The following is a 17,485-nucleotide window of genomic DNA, read 5'->3' as shown; positions in this document are numbered from 1 at the left end:
ACTTGATTTGTTTATTCAACAAAGCACAGTCTGAAAAGTGGTTGACCTTTCTAGGTTAACAAACGTCCAGCTCATTCACACCGACTCCACTTCACTCTTCTACAAACACACCTGAGAATGTAAACCAAAAGTCTAAGATGGACTACCAAACCCTTAGTAGTGAATAAAAGACATAATCATGTCTTAATAAAGCCTTGTCTGCTACATTTTGTATTACACAAGCTCTAAAAAATATATTCAGAAACAAAGATACAGTAAGTCTGACCTTAAGAGCTATTTGTGATTATCAAAATATTTATAGAGTGGCAGGAAAGCTAATGGGTGGCACTTTTTCCCATCTGCCAAGCTCCCCTAACGTGTGTCCCCTTACAGATATATTTCAGCTGAGTGTATTTTCATATATTCAGCAGGTAAACATGTCTAAATGTGATGCAGGATTGATCAGACAGGACTATTAGGATGCATAAAGAAGGTAAACTGATTATCTGATTAAGAAATACAAAACTCATAAGCCACATTATGTTTTACATTAAGTAAATGTTTGTTGTATGTCCGTATTACTTTAGTAGTTATATATTTAGTAGTACCTATTTTCTCTCGACACTGAGGACCCCTGCTGGTAGCTACTTCACATCGCAGTAACAAACAGGAAGTTATTGTAAACAACAAAAAGAGTCAAAAGTAAAAAAGAAGTTCCACCAGCTTCCAGTTCTAAATAATCTTTATTCAATTGTTACTTCAGTATACAGTGGAAAAATCATTTCTGCAATCAGACACCATTATGTGTCAGTGTTTAGCATGAGAGAACAGTCAGACATAGAAAAGACAGTGAGAAGATCACAGTTGTTAGTGTTAATATGTCTACCCTGCCACACATGTTGAACCTATCAATGAACTGTGTCCATCACCCAGCTGGATAGCTTTAATTTATAAAGCTGTTCTTCACTGCCAGAGATCACTGAATCATTTATTAGAGGCCACCATTAATTTTCCATGCAAGCAGAGCTAGGTGTGGTTAGGCTGCAGTGACGTGTCCACGCTGTACAACAAAAGCCTGCAATGCATATTTCTCCATAAGAAAATGGACAGCCGTTTTTCCTAAAATCTGAATATTGTGAGGGAATTGTTCATGGGCAGAGCAAATAAATCGAGGTGTGATCTGATCACAACAGGAAAGATGTATCCAGTCTTGATGGATGACAAATGCATAATCCTATGACAGACTGGCAAGGCCTCTGATGAAAAATGGTAACTAAGGCAAATGCAGTGGAGCGCATACAGTACGAGATACATGCACAAACAAAAACATAGGGCAACACAAACGTCTGGGGTCAATATATACAGCGAAGCAATGACATTGGGCACAGCTGCTGTTTTCTGTCTAAATTTGTCATTTAACTACTTAAACAATAAAAAGGGGTGGATATTTGGTAGGACAGGCATTCAAAGGAGCAAGAAATAAATATTTGGAGATTTACAAATATGTCAAATTTTATACAACTCTGGAAAATTAAACTATTTTTGCTGTACAGTTCAATCGTTCGTGTAGATTTCTTTTTTTATAACTTTACATCTGTGCCCCACCACACCTGTAACCTGTTTTAAATGTGTCACATTTAAAACTGCGTCACATTTTAAACTGGAAGACTCAGAGGTACTTTTTCTGATAATCTGATCAAATAAACCTTGAAGGGGAGTGTTTCAAAACGTCCTTTCTAGATAGCTTAAACTTTTGACTGCACAAGGCTGAAATAGGGGATTTCCATCTGACCCCATACCTTCATGCAAACATCATTGTCGGGTATTTTCAGCCTCGCCTCGGAAACAACCTCTAGCTTTTGTTATTGTGATTGGCACCTCCCCATGAAACTGGAGCGGCAGGTCGGGCTGGTTTGACTTGCCTGAGACAGGACTGTGTGACACAGTGGCAAAGATCACAGCAACAGAGCATGTGCAAAGAAGAATCAAGGTATGTTCTCAAAATATATTCTTCAGACCCCAAAAGACCCCTGGGAAAAAACACATCTAAAAAAGTTTGGTTATATAAAATGTTACACAGACAAATAAGAGAAAAATAAAAGTTGGCGTGACTAAATGGAGTAAACGGGGGTCAGCACCAACAAGATTGCATGTACTAATATCAGATATGTTCCCTACAGAAAGAAATGAAAACATATGGTACTCAATGGCACTGCCAAGAGTAATTAGATTGTTGCTAACTGTCAAGGTCATGTTTATACAAATGAGGTAAGAATACAGGTATGTTAAATATCTATGTAATATTACCATGGGGGGGGGAATATCCAAATCAGAATATCAGAGCCATGAACCTTTATCATTTTGGGTTCTGTGTACGCGACGGCACAGGCTCAGTGTGTATGTGTGTGCATTTTTATAGACCAGTGATAAAGCATTTAGGTCTTCTTCTTCAGCTCCTCAAATCTCCGCGTTAAGTCATCAAAGTCGATGTCATCTGAGCTGGTGGTTTTTTTGCCGAAGGAGGCAGTGGGGAGTGTGTCGGGCACAGAGGGGAGTTCTGGGAGAGCGTTGTTGTCAAACACCTGAGATGAAGGGCCAGGACCTGGAGAGTAATAAATGGTGTTCAATTAAATTTGTGTTGCCTTTGATGCCAAAGCCTGAACGCTTATGACTTTCTGCCACAGATCAAAAGCATATCAGTAGTATTATACTCTAGTTAATGTTTCTAATATGTTCATATCCATAAAAACATACACAATCTGCAGCAGTAAAACTGCTTCTGCATATTGTTCCCAAAAAATACACCATTTACTCTTATTCAAGTAACATTTGCTAAATAGCTAAGTGCAATTAAGTCTATAAATCTTTAACCATTTAAAAGAAAACCACAAATAAACACATTTGGGATTGAATGATTATCTTAGATTTTATGACAATATCACAAATAAGGAATATCCCGGTCTTATCCTACAGTTGCTGATTGTTTGCAGAACTCACCTAAGGCCTGGGAAGGAAAAGAAGCTTTGTCATTTAGGTCATCAATCTGAAATACAGGGAAAATGTGTAAAGGATCTGTCTTATTCATATTGAAATCAATAAAATAATTATTTATGGTGTTAGTGTTCAACAAAGAAGTGAAACGGTAAGAAAATAGAACAAAAAAGGGAAAGGGTTTTTTTAAGAAATGATCACCCTGACTGTCACAGGATAAAGGACTGAGCTATTGTCAGCTTTCTTTAAAACCCACTCATCTGTTCAATTCAGCCTCACTTTTTGATCACTTAGTTAGTTAGTAGTTAGTGAAGTATAAGCACGTCATGCCATCTATATCTTTGCAGAAGAAGCAGGAGCCGGGCCTAGAAGAAATAGTGTCAAGTAAAGTGAACTGCTCTTCCCTGAGTGATGCCCTGCCCTGTCCGTCTTTCCATCTGTGGGTACAGGAAGGGGCAAGGATGGGAGGGGTTCTGTCACTTACAGACTCGTATGTGGGGGGACAAGTGGGCAGCTGAGGGGGCGGGCCTCCTCCCATGGGGTGCTGGAAGTTGTTGTAGGTCCCGATGTTAGAATTAAACGGTTCCTGGAGGAAAACGAGAGTCAGGTACAAGTCTGATAGAAGGGATAATGAAGTACAATGGTTTTGGGTGCAATGACGACTGGTAAACTGCTTCTGTGTCACATTGCTACACAGTCACCATCTTCATTGCAATCCTCCTCAAAGATACCTTTTGAATACTTCAAGTAGCCTGGACATAATTTATAAAAAAACAAGTTTTCATGGTAAGGGGGAAATTTCCTTCCAAAACTAGTTATGAGAATGGCAAAAAGTACTTATTTTTAGTTTATAATCAAGGCAATATTGTATATTTCAAACTGTTTTGTTTAATATACAATCGGCGGATATGATGATTATTGAAGATTTTTACATGATGCCAATTGTTCTTCTACAGGTTTTCCACACCCAAATGTATAACTCACAACAATTATGAACAATATGGTCTTTTAGGTGAATCTCTTACGGCTCCTTTGGGGGGTGGATAGTTGAAAGCTGATGGCATGGGCATATGCATGGGCATAGGCATGGGCATAGCACCCATAGGAACAGTGAAACCTCCGCCGCCGCCGCCTCCTCCTCCTCCTCCTCCTCCTCCTCCTCCTCCTCCTCCTCTACCACCCCTCCTGTCATTGTCCACGTCAATCAGGTCTGCTTCCTCTCCGAGAGACACCTCGGGCTGTCAGGACACGAGGGTGGATGAGTGGGTTAATAAACACAATGCATGACTTCATCTTTCATGGTGAATTATAGAACAGATTATTGAACACTCACGCGAACCATGGCGTCGGGTTCATACGGCACATTATAGTTCTTGGCGATCTCTATCAGGTAGCGCTCCACCAAGATCTTGGGAGGGGCCTCCACACCCAGTTTGTGCATCAGCTATAAACATATCAAATAGTTGATCAGATACCAGGCTAAAAGGTTCATGCATTCTTGTACAGATTAGTGGCCAGTTAGTTGCCTACCCTATCGTTGACTGTGCCAATCTGGTTTGTCCTGCACAGTTTTCCGTACTCCTTGCTATATTTTGCACAGAGCTGGTCAGATACCTGAATCATTTAGAGATAAAATTGTCATGACTTGGCATACCAGGAACAAATAAAACAGAGCTTGTTAGATATTGTTAACATCAGATCCATGTTTGATATAGACAGTACTTACAGTTCTTAGTTCATTCACCTCTGCCTGGAGACGAGGCGCTGCCCAGATGAGGGTGGACACTGCCTCCTGCAAGCCTGGGTCCAGTTCCCTGATTGGAGAAACATAAAGGGTTAAAAAGAACACACAGCCTGAGAACATGTTAATAATCAGTAACCCTCACACTCTCCAAAGTTGAGGGCTTCATCTTATAATTATTTTCTAGATTATGGAAATAACAGTTTGTTCCAAAAAATTTAAAATTGCCCATCCCATTTTCCCAAAGTCATAGGGATACTATTACTATACTACTACTTTTGTCATTCCCATCCCAAAGATATTCAGTTGAAACTGAGAAAAGCACAATGATTGCCATGTTTTAAGGATAGTCGATTATCAAATAGTTGGCAACAATTTTTCTGTGGATTCATTACTTGTCTTTTCCTGGACAATGTGTGTCAGTAAGTTAAATAAAGTAGTAAAGTGCACTGCTTTGTTTGTAAACTCACTTCATGGACTGTATGAGGCCAAAGCGAGTCAGCAGCAGGTCGCAGTAAAGCTCCAGGATCTCCATGGCTTCCACCAGATAGTCTTCTCTGATAATGTGCTCCACACGGATCCTTGCCCGCTCATCTTTTCCAGATGACAGGTAATCTGCAATCTCTTTCCTTGCCTTTTGAGCGAGCTCAGCTTTATTAAAATGTGTGAATTGGAGAAAGTACACAGTCAATAAAGTGATGAACAGAAATATAAAACCACTCATTCCACATCAAATGTGGATAAATAGAATCAATGTTTTTCTTCAGCAGAATACTTACTTTTCTTCTTCTCCAAGAGTTTGAGTCGGTTAATTACCAGACGCAGGTTGACTCTTAGCCTCTCTGCTTTGAATCCTCCTCCCAGCATGATTATAGACTATCTATGGGAAAGAGATCATGAGAATAGCTAAATAAACACGGAATCCATTGCCTACCTAAAGAATCCATCTGACCTCACCCCTACTTCTGATCCTGTGAGTCACTTAATCATGTGAGCATGACCAAACCATCGCAATATAATGACTGCGCAGATTTACTCCAAACAATCACACAAACGAAAACAGGAGGTTAACCAACAAAAACTACGTACATGTTTGACAGCTCAAATCAGTTAGCTTTAGCCTGACGCGACGGACAGCTAGGGAAGCTCACGTTACCCTAGTCACGCTACTTTAATCGTTAACATGTTATTTACTTAACTTCTTGTTCTTGTAATCTACTAAATTATCAATAATGTTGCCAACACGTTTAGAAACACTATATACGTGCTGCCTGCACTTACTGTTAGCTAGCCATTGCTTTGTTAGCAGAAGTATATTCTGTCAGCGTTTGTGCTAGCAGTTAGCTACCTAGCTCTCACTCAATGCTAGCAAAAACAAAACAAACTATCAGACACACTAAGTAGTTAAACAGCTTGGATACTCTAAGAACGATAAATGGATAATACAGAGATAGTAACTCACCTGTAAGTACTAGTGAAGTGTACACCCAACTTATGTGGGTTTCTGTCTGTTTGGTTTCGTCGTCCAGTTCACTTCCGTAATGCTCTGAGGTGACGTCATGGGTGTTTTTCTGGAGGGGCGGGGTCTTCAGGCGTCAACGACAGGTGTGACCGAAACACGTTCAATTACTGTGTTTAGGGTGCTAAAAATAACTACTATTACTTACATCTTAAGTGTATCAGGTATATCTTTTATTATACGGCTCATGTCGGAAAGAAATATCAATCTTCAATTCAATTCAAACTTTACTAAAGGTCCATTTCTATATATTAAAAAAAAAGGAAAAGTGGACATAAACCTACAACTATTCATAAAATTGGAAACACATAAAACAATTCATATGTATGCTTTTTTAGGGAAGGGTAAAGGCACTATAATTATGCTTTTGTTAAACTAAACCAAGTGACAAAAAATTCTCCAACAGAGTTGGTCAAGTTGAAGTAACTCAACTGGCTGGGAACCTGTAGAAAGCACCTCATTGAATCATTGTTAAAAGCTATGAGCCTTACATAATACTTTTCCTGGAGCTGTTTCAAAGTTGAAGTGTATACAAGGTGTGGCTAAAGCTCTAAATAATCATTTACATTGATAAAACGCATACTAAACTTTCTAAGTAACATATTGGCGAAAGCATATCATTTAGATTGAATCAATGGAATCATTATGAAACTGGCCAGAGTATTTTCATTTCTTGTTTGTCATGAAAGGAATACCATATCAGTAAACACGAAAAACTCACTGCGTTTCCTCTCTGACTACCTGAGTTTCATATTGCACAAGTCATGTATTTGTTACATGTACTGGTTATCCAACCTGCAAAACACTACACATGCTACTGAAATTAAGTACATTTTTAGATTCAATAAACTAGAGAGGTATGTCTTGTAGCGATGTTTGTGAAGATGATGAAGAAGTCTCCAGAGACACCAGCTTGTATATAATAAGGTATATTACAAACAGCATAGTATCATCCACCAACACGGGCAATACGAGGTTCCAAGAGCCAATTGTATAAGTCCCCCGAACTCTCTTCATGCATGCAATTTATAGGAGAAAATGTGTGTGTGTCCAAAGTGTGTGTGCTCACAGGAGGTAATCAATAACAATGTATGCCTCACTAAATAACATGTATCCGTTCATAGGGGCCCCCTGACATATTCCAGATGTTGTTATACAACATCCGATTGCCCACCATATGGCCCCTGAACATCTTCTCTGCACTATGACCTCAGAGAGTAACTAACTGTATATATGAACAGATTTAATACACCACACTAGCAGTATAGATACTTATTAAACATCTAACTGTTATAGACTTCTTTAATGTTGTACTAATTTTAACTCAATGTACACATACCTAATTGTTTGCAAGTTATGTATTTATTTCTACATATCTTCAAAATCAGTGGGTCATAAGACAGGAACTGTGCATTTAGCTTTCCACAAAGCAATTTGCTTTTTGCTATTGAGTGCCAGGTGGTGAACGAACATTTATTATAGCAGTTTAAATTGCTCTACTCAATAAGAAATAAAAACACATCTGGGCACTCACTTGATTTTATTGAAAATGGAAACATTAAACAAGGACTTAATATATTGCCACTTTCTCATAAAAAATAATCTATACAATAAAACATTGATCTTCAACAAAACGTCCCAGGTTTTACAACTTGAGTTTGCTGACAGAAACCTCTTTGTTTTTCTTCTTCTTTGAAGACTGGTCCTTTGCACTTTTGATCTGACTTTTAACCTGGTCCTGCAGCTCAGAGAAGAAAGCTTGAGAGGACCGCAGAGCTTTGTCCTTCCCCTCGTCCTGAAACAAGAGAACAACAACATTAGTTAAGTAGCCTTCGGAAAATACCCAATTTGATGTATCATCTAATAATCAATGAAATGTTTATTTTGGCATTAAAAAGTGAAGTGTTTGAAGTAGAAGCAGAAACAGGCAACTAACACCAAAGTAACAACTCCACAGTAAACTTTAACATGGTAAGTGAATTAAAGTACAGCTGTATTTTAATTTTACTTGTGAAAAGTTAATATATTTCTTTTGCAGCAAGTAAGTAGTCTGTGATATACTACTATTATCTCTGCTTGAACGTGTAAAACAGCATGTTAATGCTGTAGCTGGTCCCGAGGCAGCTCATTTTAAGTTTTTTTTATTTACTCAGAGTGGTATTATCTCTAAAAATACATCATACTTAGAATTTGTATCCATATGGTTGATTTCACCTATTATAAGTCAGCAAAATGTAATGTAATATTTCATTGTTCATGAGTTTTGTGTGTACAGTGTAGAACAGCCCAATACTTATTACCCACTCTGAGGTGTGGGACCAATACTTGTGCTGAGTCCTAAACCTAAGTGATCTGAACAATGTGAGAACATGTAAACAGACGCTCACCTTGAGTATTGTGGCTTTGCCTCCTTTTGTGAGTTTCTTCAGGTTTTCTGCTACTTCAGCCTTTGACAGCTTTCTGTTCTCATCGGTTTTACTGGCGTCTTTAAGTCTTTGTCTCTTTTCTTTCTCCTTGATCTTTACACGCTTCACCAACTTCTTGTTGCGTCTCTCCCGCTTCTTGTCTGTCGATGTCTTCTCAGTATCACCCATAATGTCTCCTGCTTTGTTCTTCGCCTTTGGTCAGAGGAGAGTATTGTCAGACACACAGTGTAACAAAATATAACAAGATGAAAATAAATGTTGGAAAAATTAATCGGGGACAAACCTTGACTTCTTCTGGTGCCAGCAATGTAGCATCACTAGCGCTGACTGGAGCCACCTCCTCCATTGTGATGGACGGCAGGTTGGACACCACTTTGACCTCTGGAACAGGCTGTGGACAGAAAGAAACATGAATGAATGTTTTTCATTTTTTTAAAGATGAGTTAAAATGATCAGTTTTCGTTGTGTATTGTGCCTCACAACTTTATAATGCATTTAAAATCACAAACTAAATTGTAGATGTCCTTTACCAGAGTTAGATCAGCACTGTTGTTTTTGACATAAGATAGGTCAATATGAGTTTGTGAACTATGGTAGATTTGAAAACTATGGAACTTGTCTGCTGTATGCAATAGCCAATTAAAGAAAATAATCGGAAGATATGGGCCAATCTGAAGTCTCCGGCAGTGTGTTGTAGCAAAGCTTAATTATTATTCATGGCTCCGCCCACTTGGTTTGTAACCACCCATAGAATTTTTGTCAGAACCAGGAAAAACAAAATCCGGTGACTAGCAGACCCGCTTTTCAGACGCAGATGAATGTGGAGCTGTTGTGGGAGTTGAGCCACAAGCACACTGCTTGCCTCGGCAAAGCAGCAAGCTAACGCTATAAACGCTACGCTACCAAGCTTTCATTCTTACAATGCAAACTAACTTTACCTGAACTGTGCAGAAATACGGCGATGGGTTTTCATCACAACACGTTAACCTCTTAAACCCAGACGCAGCAACTTGTAAGAAACAGCGTCTCAGGGCATGTTAACATTTAACAACCTATCAATGTGGCATGCCCAACATAATTCCAATAGCAAGCGTCTAAATCAGCACTGAACGAAAGCCCCGAGGACATCCATAGCACCAAGTGAGCTACGGCAATTTTCTTACTTCATGCTATCTGCACAAACTACATATCATATGAGACCTGCGATTCCACAGATTCCATTGGTATAAGTCTAATCACTGTATGAACAAAACTCATTGAACTAGCAGCCAAGAAAGAGCAAGAAAACTGCTTCAGTTTACAGAGCCATAACTATAAACAGTCTTTGCTGTTTGTGATCAAAAGTTGTGTTCAAGGTCATACAAACGCTGCTGGAGGTTAGCCCGATGTCTCGGTCACTTTGAAATGATTACTGATAATCCACTATACTGATTTCCCCCAGTTTTTTTCAGGGGCGGGACATTTGATAAATCTCTAAGCGGATGACCAATCACAACAGAGTCGCCAGCTAACCAATCAGATCAGAGTGCACTTTTGCAAAGGTGGGGGCATGGGCTCTTCATTGCGTTTTCAGAGTGAAAAGAGGTCATTTATGTACAGGCAGTGTGAGGAAAATAAAGCGCCTTTTCAACATTGAAGCATGAAAACATGTCATAGTGGAGCAACAAAATACATATATGGACCTGAAAAGTAGCATTATAGGGGACCTTTAAAAAAATAAACCCAATCTCAATATTTTAGGCACAAGAGGCAAAACTTACTGGTTTAGGTGTGAAATGGAAGTTGGAGAGAGCATCCAACTTAAGGAAGAGCGTGTCCATAAGCTTTTGAATTTCTACATGGGATGGGTTCTCCTCCTCTGTCTTTTTCTGACATCAGAAAGAAATACAAAAATAATTTATTCGACACCGGTTATGTGTTAGAGAGTGGCAGTGAAAACAAGACAAATGTCAAACCTGATTCTGCTTGAGGTATTCCTGCTCATAGATTTCTGCTAGACTTTGTTTGCTCTTCTCGTGGTCCAACGTAAGTCTCTTCTTGTACTCAAACACTTCCTCTTTGGGTTTCTCCTTTCGGACCACATCATCAAACGCCTTACAGAGACACAAGCCAAAAGGCCCAGGGTTATGATCAATCCAAAAACAACTCCTCTATTTTATTCAAACAACAGAAAGACACACTTTCTTGTGACTAACCTGGTCTTTTATCCTCTGTTTGATGATGTCTTCAAGCTGTAGTGTGGTTTCCTCTGTGATACTAGGTGCTAAAAGAACACATATACATTCTTGTTATCTGTTCTGAATAAGCAAATTAATAACGCTCAATTTAACAACACACACATAACAACGGTGTGAATAATTGTATAAATCAAAAATAACCTGCACGGCCCAAAAGAGGAGACGCAACTCACCCATCCTGGAGGTCTGCTCAAACTCCACATCTTCCTCCAGCATGCTGTTCTCCGGACGGGTCTGCGCCGTCACCTCTCCGGACAACTGCCACGGCTTTGTCGCTAGAGCTGCTTTCTCCAACTCATCGATCTTCTCTGACATCTGCAGATTACAACAACAATACGATATAATAAATGCTATTAATGGTCAGCGCTTTGCTAAAAACACAATGGGTTGCGTTGATGGGCACGTGTGACCTCCAGAGTGACACAAAAACGCAACGTTAATCTGATGTAAATTTAAGATGTTTGTCTCATGTTTGCATAAGCACCCTGGTCACTTTTGATAAAAATGTTTGCCTGATTAAAAATGGGTCACAATCAGCGAAGTTGTTGTGTTAAAACTCTATTCTGACTCCACATTCGAGCCACACAGTCAGCCAAATCATTTTTCTAAAGCTTCTTACCTTGTCTTGACGTTTCTCAAACGATGACTTTGATTCAATCTTTGCTGAGCTTGGAGATTTTCCTCCAAAAATGTCCACCACGTCCTCTCCTTCACTGTCCTCGTCTCCAGAGAGGTTAAAGGTCACTTTCTTATGGGATGCTTTTAACTGATTTCCCTCTTCATCGCTGGCAAAAGGTAGACATAAACATGTTGAAATCGACCATACGTGCTTCTCCCACACACAATTATCTGTTATAATATAATAACACTTACTCATCATCACCCTCCTCTTCACCGTCGGAATCATCTGCCTCGTCATCTATTTCTTCTTCACCTTCTTCATCAATGCTGTCATCCTCGCCATCTGACTGCTCATCTGCTTTAGCTGGTTCACCGTCAACAGCATCAAAGAAGTCCTTGTACTTCAGATTCCTGGAGCTCTTTATCTGTCAATAAAAACAATGAATCAATATTTCTTCTGTATTCTGTACAATCAAATCGGATAAAAAAATAGGTTTGATTTAAGTGATGAAAAATACTTACAGTGTTTTTCTTTTGCTTTTTGGCAGAAAGTAGTTGATCCAAGTCAAGTTCATCATCCTCATCTGAGGGCAGGTCCTGAAAGTAATCTAGCTCATCTTCGTTCTTATCATCTTTTCCTTCTCGCTTGTCCATATCATCAAGAAAAGACTCCATCTCGGACAGTTTGAAGAACGTATCATCGACCTCAGAGGGAACCACCTTTTTTTGGGATGCTTTCTTACCAATCTGCTTCTTCTGTTTCTCTCGCTTCTCTAGAGCATCCACATCAAAATCTAAATCAGAATCCTCATCGGTCTTATCCTCGGCCCCATCTTCAGGCTCCACAGCCATTTTCTTAGACTGTCTTGGTGGCTCCTCCTCTTCCTCTGCATTTTCATCATCAGACTCTACTTCTTCCTCAGCACTTTCCTCTTCCTCTACCAGCACAGTTAATGTCTCATCTGACAAAGCTTCGTCCGCTACATTTTTAAAGTGTTTCAGTACAGCGTTGTTCTGTAGCTCCAGCTCCTGCCATATCTGCTCTTCGTCAAAGTTTTCCACCACCAGCTGATCCAACAGGCTGCCTTTATAATCTGCAGGCTCCTGGGCTTTGTGGAGGTCATACAGGGTCTTAGTGAGAGATGTAAAGTCTGCTGCCACTTCATCCTGAAGGCTGAAAAGGTGGAATCAAACATTACACATCAGTATGACAACTATGGTCAAATAAAAGCAAGAGGTTTCAGTGTTCAATGTTGGGTTACAAGTACTCACTACAATATTATGAAAGACATCCATCTGTGATTGATTGATATAAAGATATTCTTTAATATTAAAACTAAGCATTTATCATGTAATAGTATGCAAAAACGAGTTGACCAACACACCTGACATGTAAACCACAATTTGTACCATACAATGAAATAAAACGTACTTAATATAAAGACTTGCGAGATACTACAGGATACTATTAAACACAGCCATTTAATCTTCCCAAACTATTTTTTACTAGCAGGTTTTTATTTTATCCATTTCAAGTGAAAAACCTATACCTTTTGCGGTGCATATTTTATTCAAGAGTTTCTCTCTACACTACATTATTATTATATCTGAATTGTCTATTTGGTTTTGTATTCCACTAAATATCTCGTGTTTTAATCATGTAAGACTAAGACTTAGAAGTATTTTCACATTTAACCTTTACAGCAGCTGGTTGTCTTGCAACATAACAGGTATAACAACCAGATGCTACTGTAAATGCAGTAGGGTCAGCTGTTGTCTGTAAATTAACATCTAATTAGTGTAGATGCAGAAGAGTTTAATTTTCTGTGGTCGTTTTGTTGTGGTCCTCATTGGTAAAACAGTGGATGGGATAGTTTTGGTTCCACTTTTAACTTATTTTAAACACACAACTGATCAGTCTAAATACATGAAGTTTCAATAACATAAAACAATTACTGGTAAAGAGCGACTGAGCCAATAATAACGTCCCTCCCAAAACGTTCTTGAAGTATCCAAGATGATGACAGATACACGCTGCTAACGCTAGAAGTACATGAAATTAGCATTAGCTAACGATTAGCTAGTTGAAACGCGTCTCTTAAAACAAGCCTCAATAACATTTAACACCTCTTTCAAAAACGAAAACACATACACAGCAAACACTTACCTAAGAAAGCTATCTGGGTGCACTGTGTTGGCATTTATTTTCTTTACACACTCATCCAGCACGCTCAACACATCTCTATTAGCCATCGTTGCACCCACATGCGTGCCTGTCTGTGTTGCAGGTAAACAGGCTCGATAGGAAACTCTTCCGCTGGTGTTTTTGGTTCCGACATACTAACATGGCGTCCGCCGTGCTGAAGGTTGCAGGTTGGTTAGTGTTTATATTTAATCAAGTGCCAAGCGCATACTGTTAACAGTATAGTCGTTGATTTAATGAACCTCAAATAACATTGTGTTTAGCTTTGTCTTCGTTACACAAAGTAACTGCTCGAGTTAAACCGTTACATCATAGCCTTGTGTTGTTGCAGCGCTTTGATGGCAGTCTTCTGTTTTCTTGATCAAAATAAGGGACTGTATTTTATTTATTTTTATCTGGAAGAATACAGAGTGAACTTCACTCAAGTCTTATATATACCAATGTACAGGCTTCCAATAGCATTTGAAGTAAAAAACTATAATTTTGCAAAAGCTAACTTTACCCCCTGATGGATTACCTGGTCATTGTTTTAACCCTCTGTATGTGTGCCAGTCATTAAAGTCATGCTATGTAGCAAACCATCAATCAAAACCACCAATGCCTTTACTTAAAATCCTGTGAAGACTACATACCATTGTCAGTCTGATTTTCGGGAGAATGTGTGTACAATGGTGCACAACACCTCTATTATTTACTCACTTTGATGGAATTGTGCAGCCATAAAAATCTTTTGGGTTTGCTCTGTAAACAACAAACATCTCTTTGACAAGTTAGAACCACCTGGTACAGGATATACTGAGTAATACGTGAGACTGTCACAAAGTAAGGAATATGTATTTTCAACCTTAAATATACTTGAAAGGAAAAGGGGAAACATTGTATGTAAATACTTGAGGGACTAATATTCCAACACAATAGCCACATCTGTTCCAACAGTATTTTAATCTGCTTATTCAGTGGCAGGTCTTTCCAGATGTTCTGCTCTCACGCTCATGAGGGCACATTCAACGACAGCCCCCATACCTGGATCCCTGTGGAAGCTGGGGAGGCTGAACCACATTGCCATTGCTGTCCCCGACATGGAGAAGGCCACGGCTCTGTATCGGGATGTGCTCGGGGCCACAGTGAGTGACAAGGTGCCCCTGCCCGAGCATGGTGTTTACACAGTATTTGTGGAGCTCGGAAACACTAAGCTGGAGCTTCTCCATCCTCTGGGGGAGAAGAGCCCGATTGCGGGCTTCTTACAGAAAAACAAGTCTGGAGGGATGCACCACATTTGTATCGAGGTAAGTCAGCATCAAAAACACGTCATCGGGATTACACTTAGTGGACACAGTATTGTATTCTCTAAGCAAAAGGTACCTCATAATATATAAGTTCTGTAACCCTTTTGGCCAGCATGAACAATACCCTTTCTTGACAGCAGACATTTTGACTCTTCATACTTGGGAAAGCACATGTGTTACATTATTGGTGGCTCTGTGTGTCATCATAAAGTCCTGACAATTTGACAGTGAGCCAGCAGGCACAATACCAGAACCCTGACACCAAAATATATTAAATATATACTAATAGAAAATTATGCCACCATTAATTTAATTAGTTACACAGTTTATACTACTGTTTGGCCTGATGGAAGTCTGAAGTTCGAATCATATTGTTAATAAAGTGAGTTAAAGTGATGGACAGTGTGCTACATTTTGTGTCATGAGTTGTTTATCCTACGCACTGTCACTAAGATTTGATCTCTTGCAAGAACCACAATATTTGAGATGATAAGTAAATCTTGAAATGTCTTCAGGGAACAAGGCCAACACTAGGGCCCTGAAAGCAATGACATACTGAATGGCATGTATCCAAAAAATAATAGCAGCATATTAATGCAACAAACATCCTTTCCCACTTTTTTCCCAACTCTTTTGGTCTGGATTCTGAAGAAACTGAATGTCTATCGTACCTTAAGGGAATGATATGACCAATAATTAACAAGCATTATACAAATGTTTGCAGTGGTCAACCAATAGTAGAAACAGTATTTCATAATTTGTCCACCAGAGTGCACTGACACCTTTTAGGTATTTGTGTATTTTTGTAAAATGTTCAGTCAGTACAAATATTTAGAAAAAAATATGTTAAGAATGTTGAAATGGTTGTCAGACTTTTTAAAACTGTTTAACATTTAGTTAAGATTTTTAAAAACAATCATATGACACTTATGTTGCACATTTTAAACCACTCAGCCCTCTCTGTCAGAGTACATTTCCTGCCCTCCAAGCATTACCGCGCATTAATGATAATAAGTGTTAAAAATAAGTAACCGTTTTCCTTGCAGGTAGACGACATTAAAGCTGCAATAGTGGACCTCAAAGCAAAGAACATCAGAACTCTGTCGGCAGAGCCGCGGATCGGCGCTCACGGGAAACCAGTGATGTTCCTCCACCCTAAAGACTGTGACGGTGTGCTGGTTGAGCTTGAAGAGGCATGAACACCTCAGTTTGACGTTGGAGCCGTTCATTCACGATAATATTTTCCTCAGGCAGTCTGATAATAAATCCTGATTTTGTAATATCAGTCTTTACAACACTATGGTTTAATTTTTCCTATTTCATCAATGTGCCTCAAAGTTGTTCCTCCAGTTCTGTTTTCCACTTTCCTATTGTGTTGGGAAAAACATAAATAAATACCCATTTTATAATGATTGTTGGGTGTTGATTTGACTTGAGTTCTCTACCTTACACGTGACTGCACACAGTAACTATAATGATGCAGGAAAAAACTGGGGTCTTTAAAGGTCAGACTTTTAACACAGCAAAGACACAAATTCATTTTGGGTGTAAATTAAATCTGAATCATGCTTAAGCTCAGTGTACGTAAGATGGCAGCACTATGTTATGTTGTAACATTTTCTTGGCACGCAGTTTATCCAGAGCATATCAGATCTTGTGTTTTCTTTATTATAGTTGATTTGTTATGAGATTTAAAACCATGCCTCTAGACCACCCCTAAAGGGAGTGACACAACAACCACCTGGCACCAAAGTCTGTTTCTTTTAAAGAAAACCAGACATCAGTAATAATGAAAGAGGAACTCATGGTGATGCAGGTCTTTCAAATATATCATTTACACTTCCTTATAAAAAGTTCAAGTTCATGAGTTAGAAATTCCCTTGTTACAAGACTGTTTTCCTAAGCTTTAAATGCTCCAATCAACATAAATGTTGTCACTTAAAAACAACTCTTTGGAAGCAACCAGACAAGTGACAATTTGCTAACACCTGGAGACACCGGAGACAGATTATCATAATTATTCTCAGATCAAGCTACTTATTTGGGATGTTTAGTGTATATTTTCTAGAAACCACAGCTGATGGGGGACACTGTAATTATATTCTTCACAATGAGATAAACATTGTGATTATTTTCTCAAATACCAGTCACTGGTGTCTACTTCAACTACCAACATGTTTTGTCCGTCTATTATCATATAAACACAATAGCGAGATCTTTAAAACATGTTATTTTCAAGATATAAACACAGCCCTTATAAATTAAGGCTTTATAGTGGAGGTAGTTTAAGTGAAAGTCCTTTTTTCCATTACATATCGACTATTACAATAGGTGCAAAAACAGAATCAAACTCCGAACAAGGAAAGTGCAGATATATTCACTTGAAGTCATACCATTGTTAGCTGGTGAATGCATAAGCTAACTCTTAAAAGTGCTTTTTTTGGCAAGAAATTAATTGCCAAGACACAACCGGAACAGTTGA

At 38.9% G+C, this 17,485-nt stretch overlaps 3 protein-coding genes across 4 annotated transcripts; 1 reads left to right on the top strand and 2 right to left on the bottom strand.

The window, feature by feature from the left end:
- Window positions 1-703: 703 nt before the first annotated feature.
- ist1 (IST1 factor associated with ESCRT-III) lies at window positions 704-6,310 on the bottom strand. 2 transcript variants are annotated; one of them, XM_063881479.1, is made up of 10 exons: window positions 6,174-6,310; window positions 5,491-5,591; window positions 5,182-5,362; window positions 4,697-4,784; window positions 4,501-4,584; window positions 4,304-4,414; window positions 3,996-4,208; window positions 3,455-3,556; window positions 2,977-3,022; window positions 704-2,581 (listed from the first exon to the last, which is right to left on the bottom strand). In XM_063881479.1, the coding sequence occupies exons 2-10, from the start codon at window positions 5,576-5,578 to the stop codon at window positions 2,415-2,417; spliced, it is 1,080 nt and encodes a 359-aa protein (XP_063737549.1). In that variant the 5' UTR covers window positions 5,579-5,591; window positions 6,174-6,310; the 3' UTR covers window positions 704-2,414. The 2 variants fall into 2 exon arrangements, with proteins under 2 accessions (XP_063737549.1, XP_063737550.1); XM_063881480.1 differs by having other exon boundaries at window positions 5,491-5,587; window positions 6,174-6,269.
- Window positions 6,311-7,753: 1,443 nt separating this feature from the next.
- Window positions 7,754-13,862, bottom strand: mphosph10 (M-phase phosphoprotein 10 (U3 small nucleolar ribonucleoprotein)). Its single transcript, XM_063882085.1, has 11 exons — window positions 13,682-13,862; window positions 12,037-12,688; window positions 11,767-11,939; window positions 11,513-11,678; window positions 11,067-11,208; window positions 10,852-10,919; window positions 10,612-10,749; window positions 10,417-10,524; window positions 8,940-9,047; window positions 8,618-8,848; window positions 7,754-8,025 (listed from the first exon to the last, which is right to left on the bottom strand). The coding sequence occupies exons 1-11, from the start codon at window positions 13,765-13,767 to the stop codon at window positions 7,876-7,878; spliced, it is 2,022 nt and encodes a 673-aa protein (XP_063738155.1). The 5' UTR covers window positions 13,768-13,862; the 3' UTR covers window positions 7,754-7,875.
- Window positions 13,737-16,415, top strand: mcee (methylmalonyl CoA epimerase). Its single transcript, XM_063882087.1, has 3 exons — window positions 13,737-13,887; window positions 14,675-15,003; window positions 16,050-16,415. Exons 1-3 carry the CDS (start codon window positions 13,860-13,862, stop codon window positions 16,200-16,202), a joined length of 510 nt encoding a protein of 169 aa, XP_063738157.1. The 5' UTR covers window positions 13,737-13,859; the 3' UTR covers window positions 16,203-16,415.
- Window positions 16,416-17,485: the final 1,070 nt, after the last annotated feature.

This window comes from Eleginops maclovinus, chromosome 4, assembly GCF_036324505.1.
Source record: "Eleginops maclovinus isolate JMC-PN-2008 ecotype Puerto Natales chromosome 4, JC_Emac_rtc_rv5, whole genome shotgun sequence".
In the NCBI taxonomy this organism is placed as follows: Eukaryota; Metazoa; Chordata; class Actinopteri; order Perciformes; family Eleginopidae; genus Eleginops; species Eleginops maclovinus.
The sequence above is the reverse complement of the archived record's forward strand: the minus strand, read 5'-3'. Positions and strand labels throughout refer to the sequence as shown.

What these genes read in the sequence shown, in the direction of transcription:
- ist1 (XM_063881479.1), bottom strand. Translation starts at nt 5,578, where the DNA reads ATGCTGGGAGGAGGATTCAAAGCAGAGAGGCTAAGAGTCAACCTGCGT. An exon ending in ACTCTTGGAGAAGAAGAAAA is followed by an intron (nt 5,363 to 5,490) that starts GTAAGTATTCTG and finishes ATTTTAATAAAG; the next exon opens with CTGAGCTCGCTCAAAAGGCA. An exon ending in TTGGCACAGTCAACGATAGG is followed by an intron (nt 4,415 to 4,500) that starts GTAGGCAACTAA and finishes ATATGTTTATAG; the next exon opens with CTGATGCACAAACTGGGTGT.
- mphosph10 (XM_063882085.1), bottom strand. Translation starts at nt 13,767, where the DNA reads ATGGCTAATAGAGATGTGTTGAGCGTGCTGGATGAGTGTGTAAAGAAA. An exon ending in TGAGCAGACCTCCAGGATGG is followed by an intron (nt 10,920 to 11,066) that starts GTGAGTTGCGTC and finishes GTGTTCTTTTAG; the next exon opens with CACCTAGTATCACAGAGGAA. An exon ending in GCAAAGCCACAATACTCAAG is followed by an intron (nt 8,026 to 8,617) that starts GTGAGCGTCTGT and finishes CTCTTGTTTCAG; the next exon opens with GACGAGGGGAAGGACAAAGC.
- mcee (XM_063882087.1), top strand. Translation starts at nt 13,860, where the DNA reads ATGGCGTCCGCCGTGCTGAAGGTTGCAG. An exon ending in CGCCGTGCTGAAGGTTGCAG is followed by an intron (nt 13,888 to 14,674) that starts GTTGGTTAGTGT and finishes CTGCTTATTCAG; the next exon opens with TGGCAGGTCTTTCCAGATGT. An exon ending in TGCACCACATTTGTATCGAG is followed by an intron (nt 15,004 to 16,049) that starts GTAAGTCAGCAT and finishes TTTTCCTTGCAG; the next exon opens with GTAGACGACATTAAAGCTGC.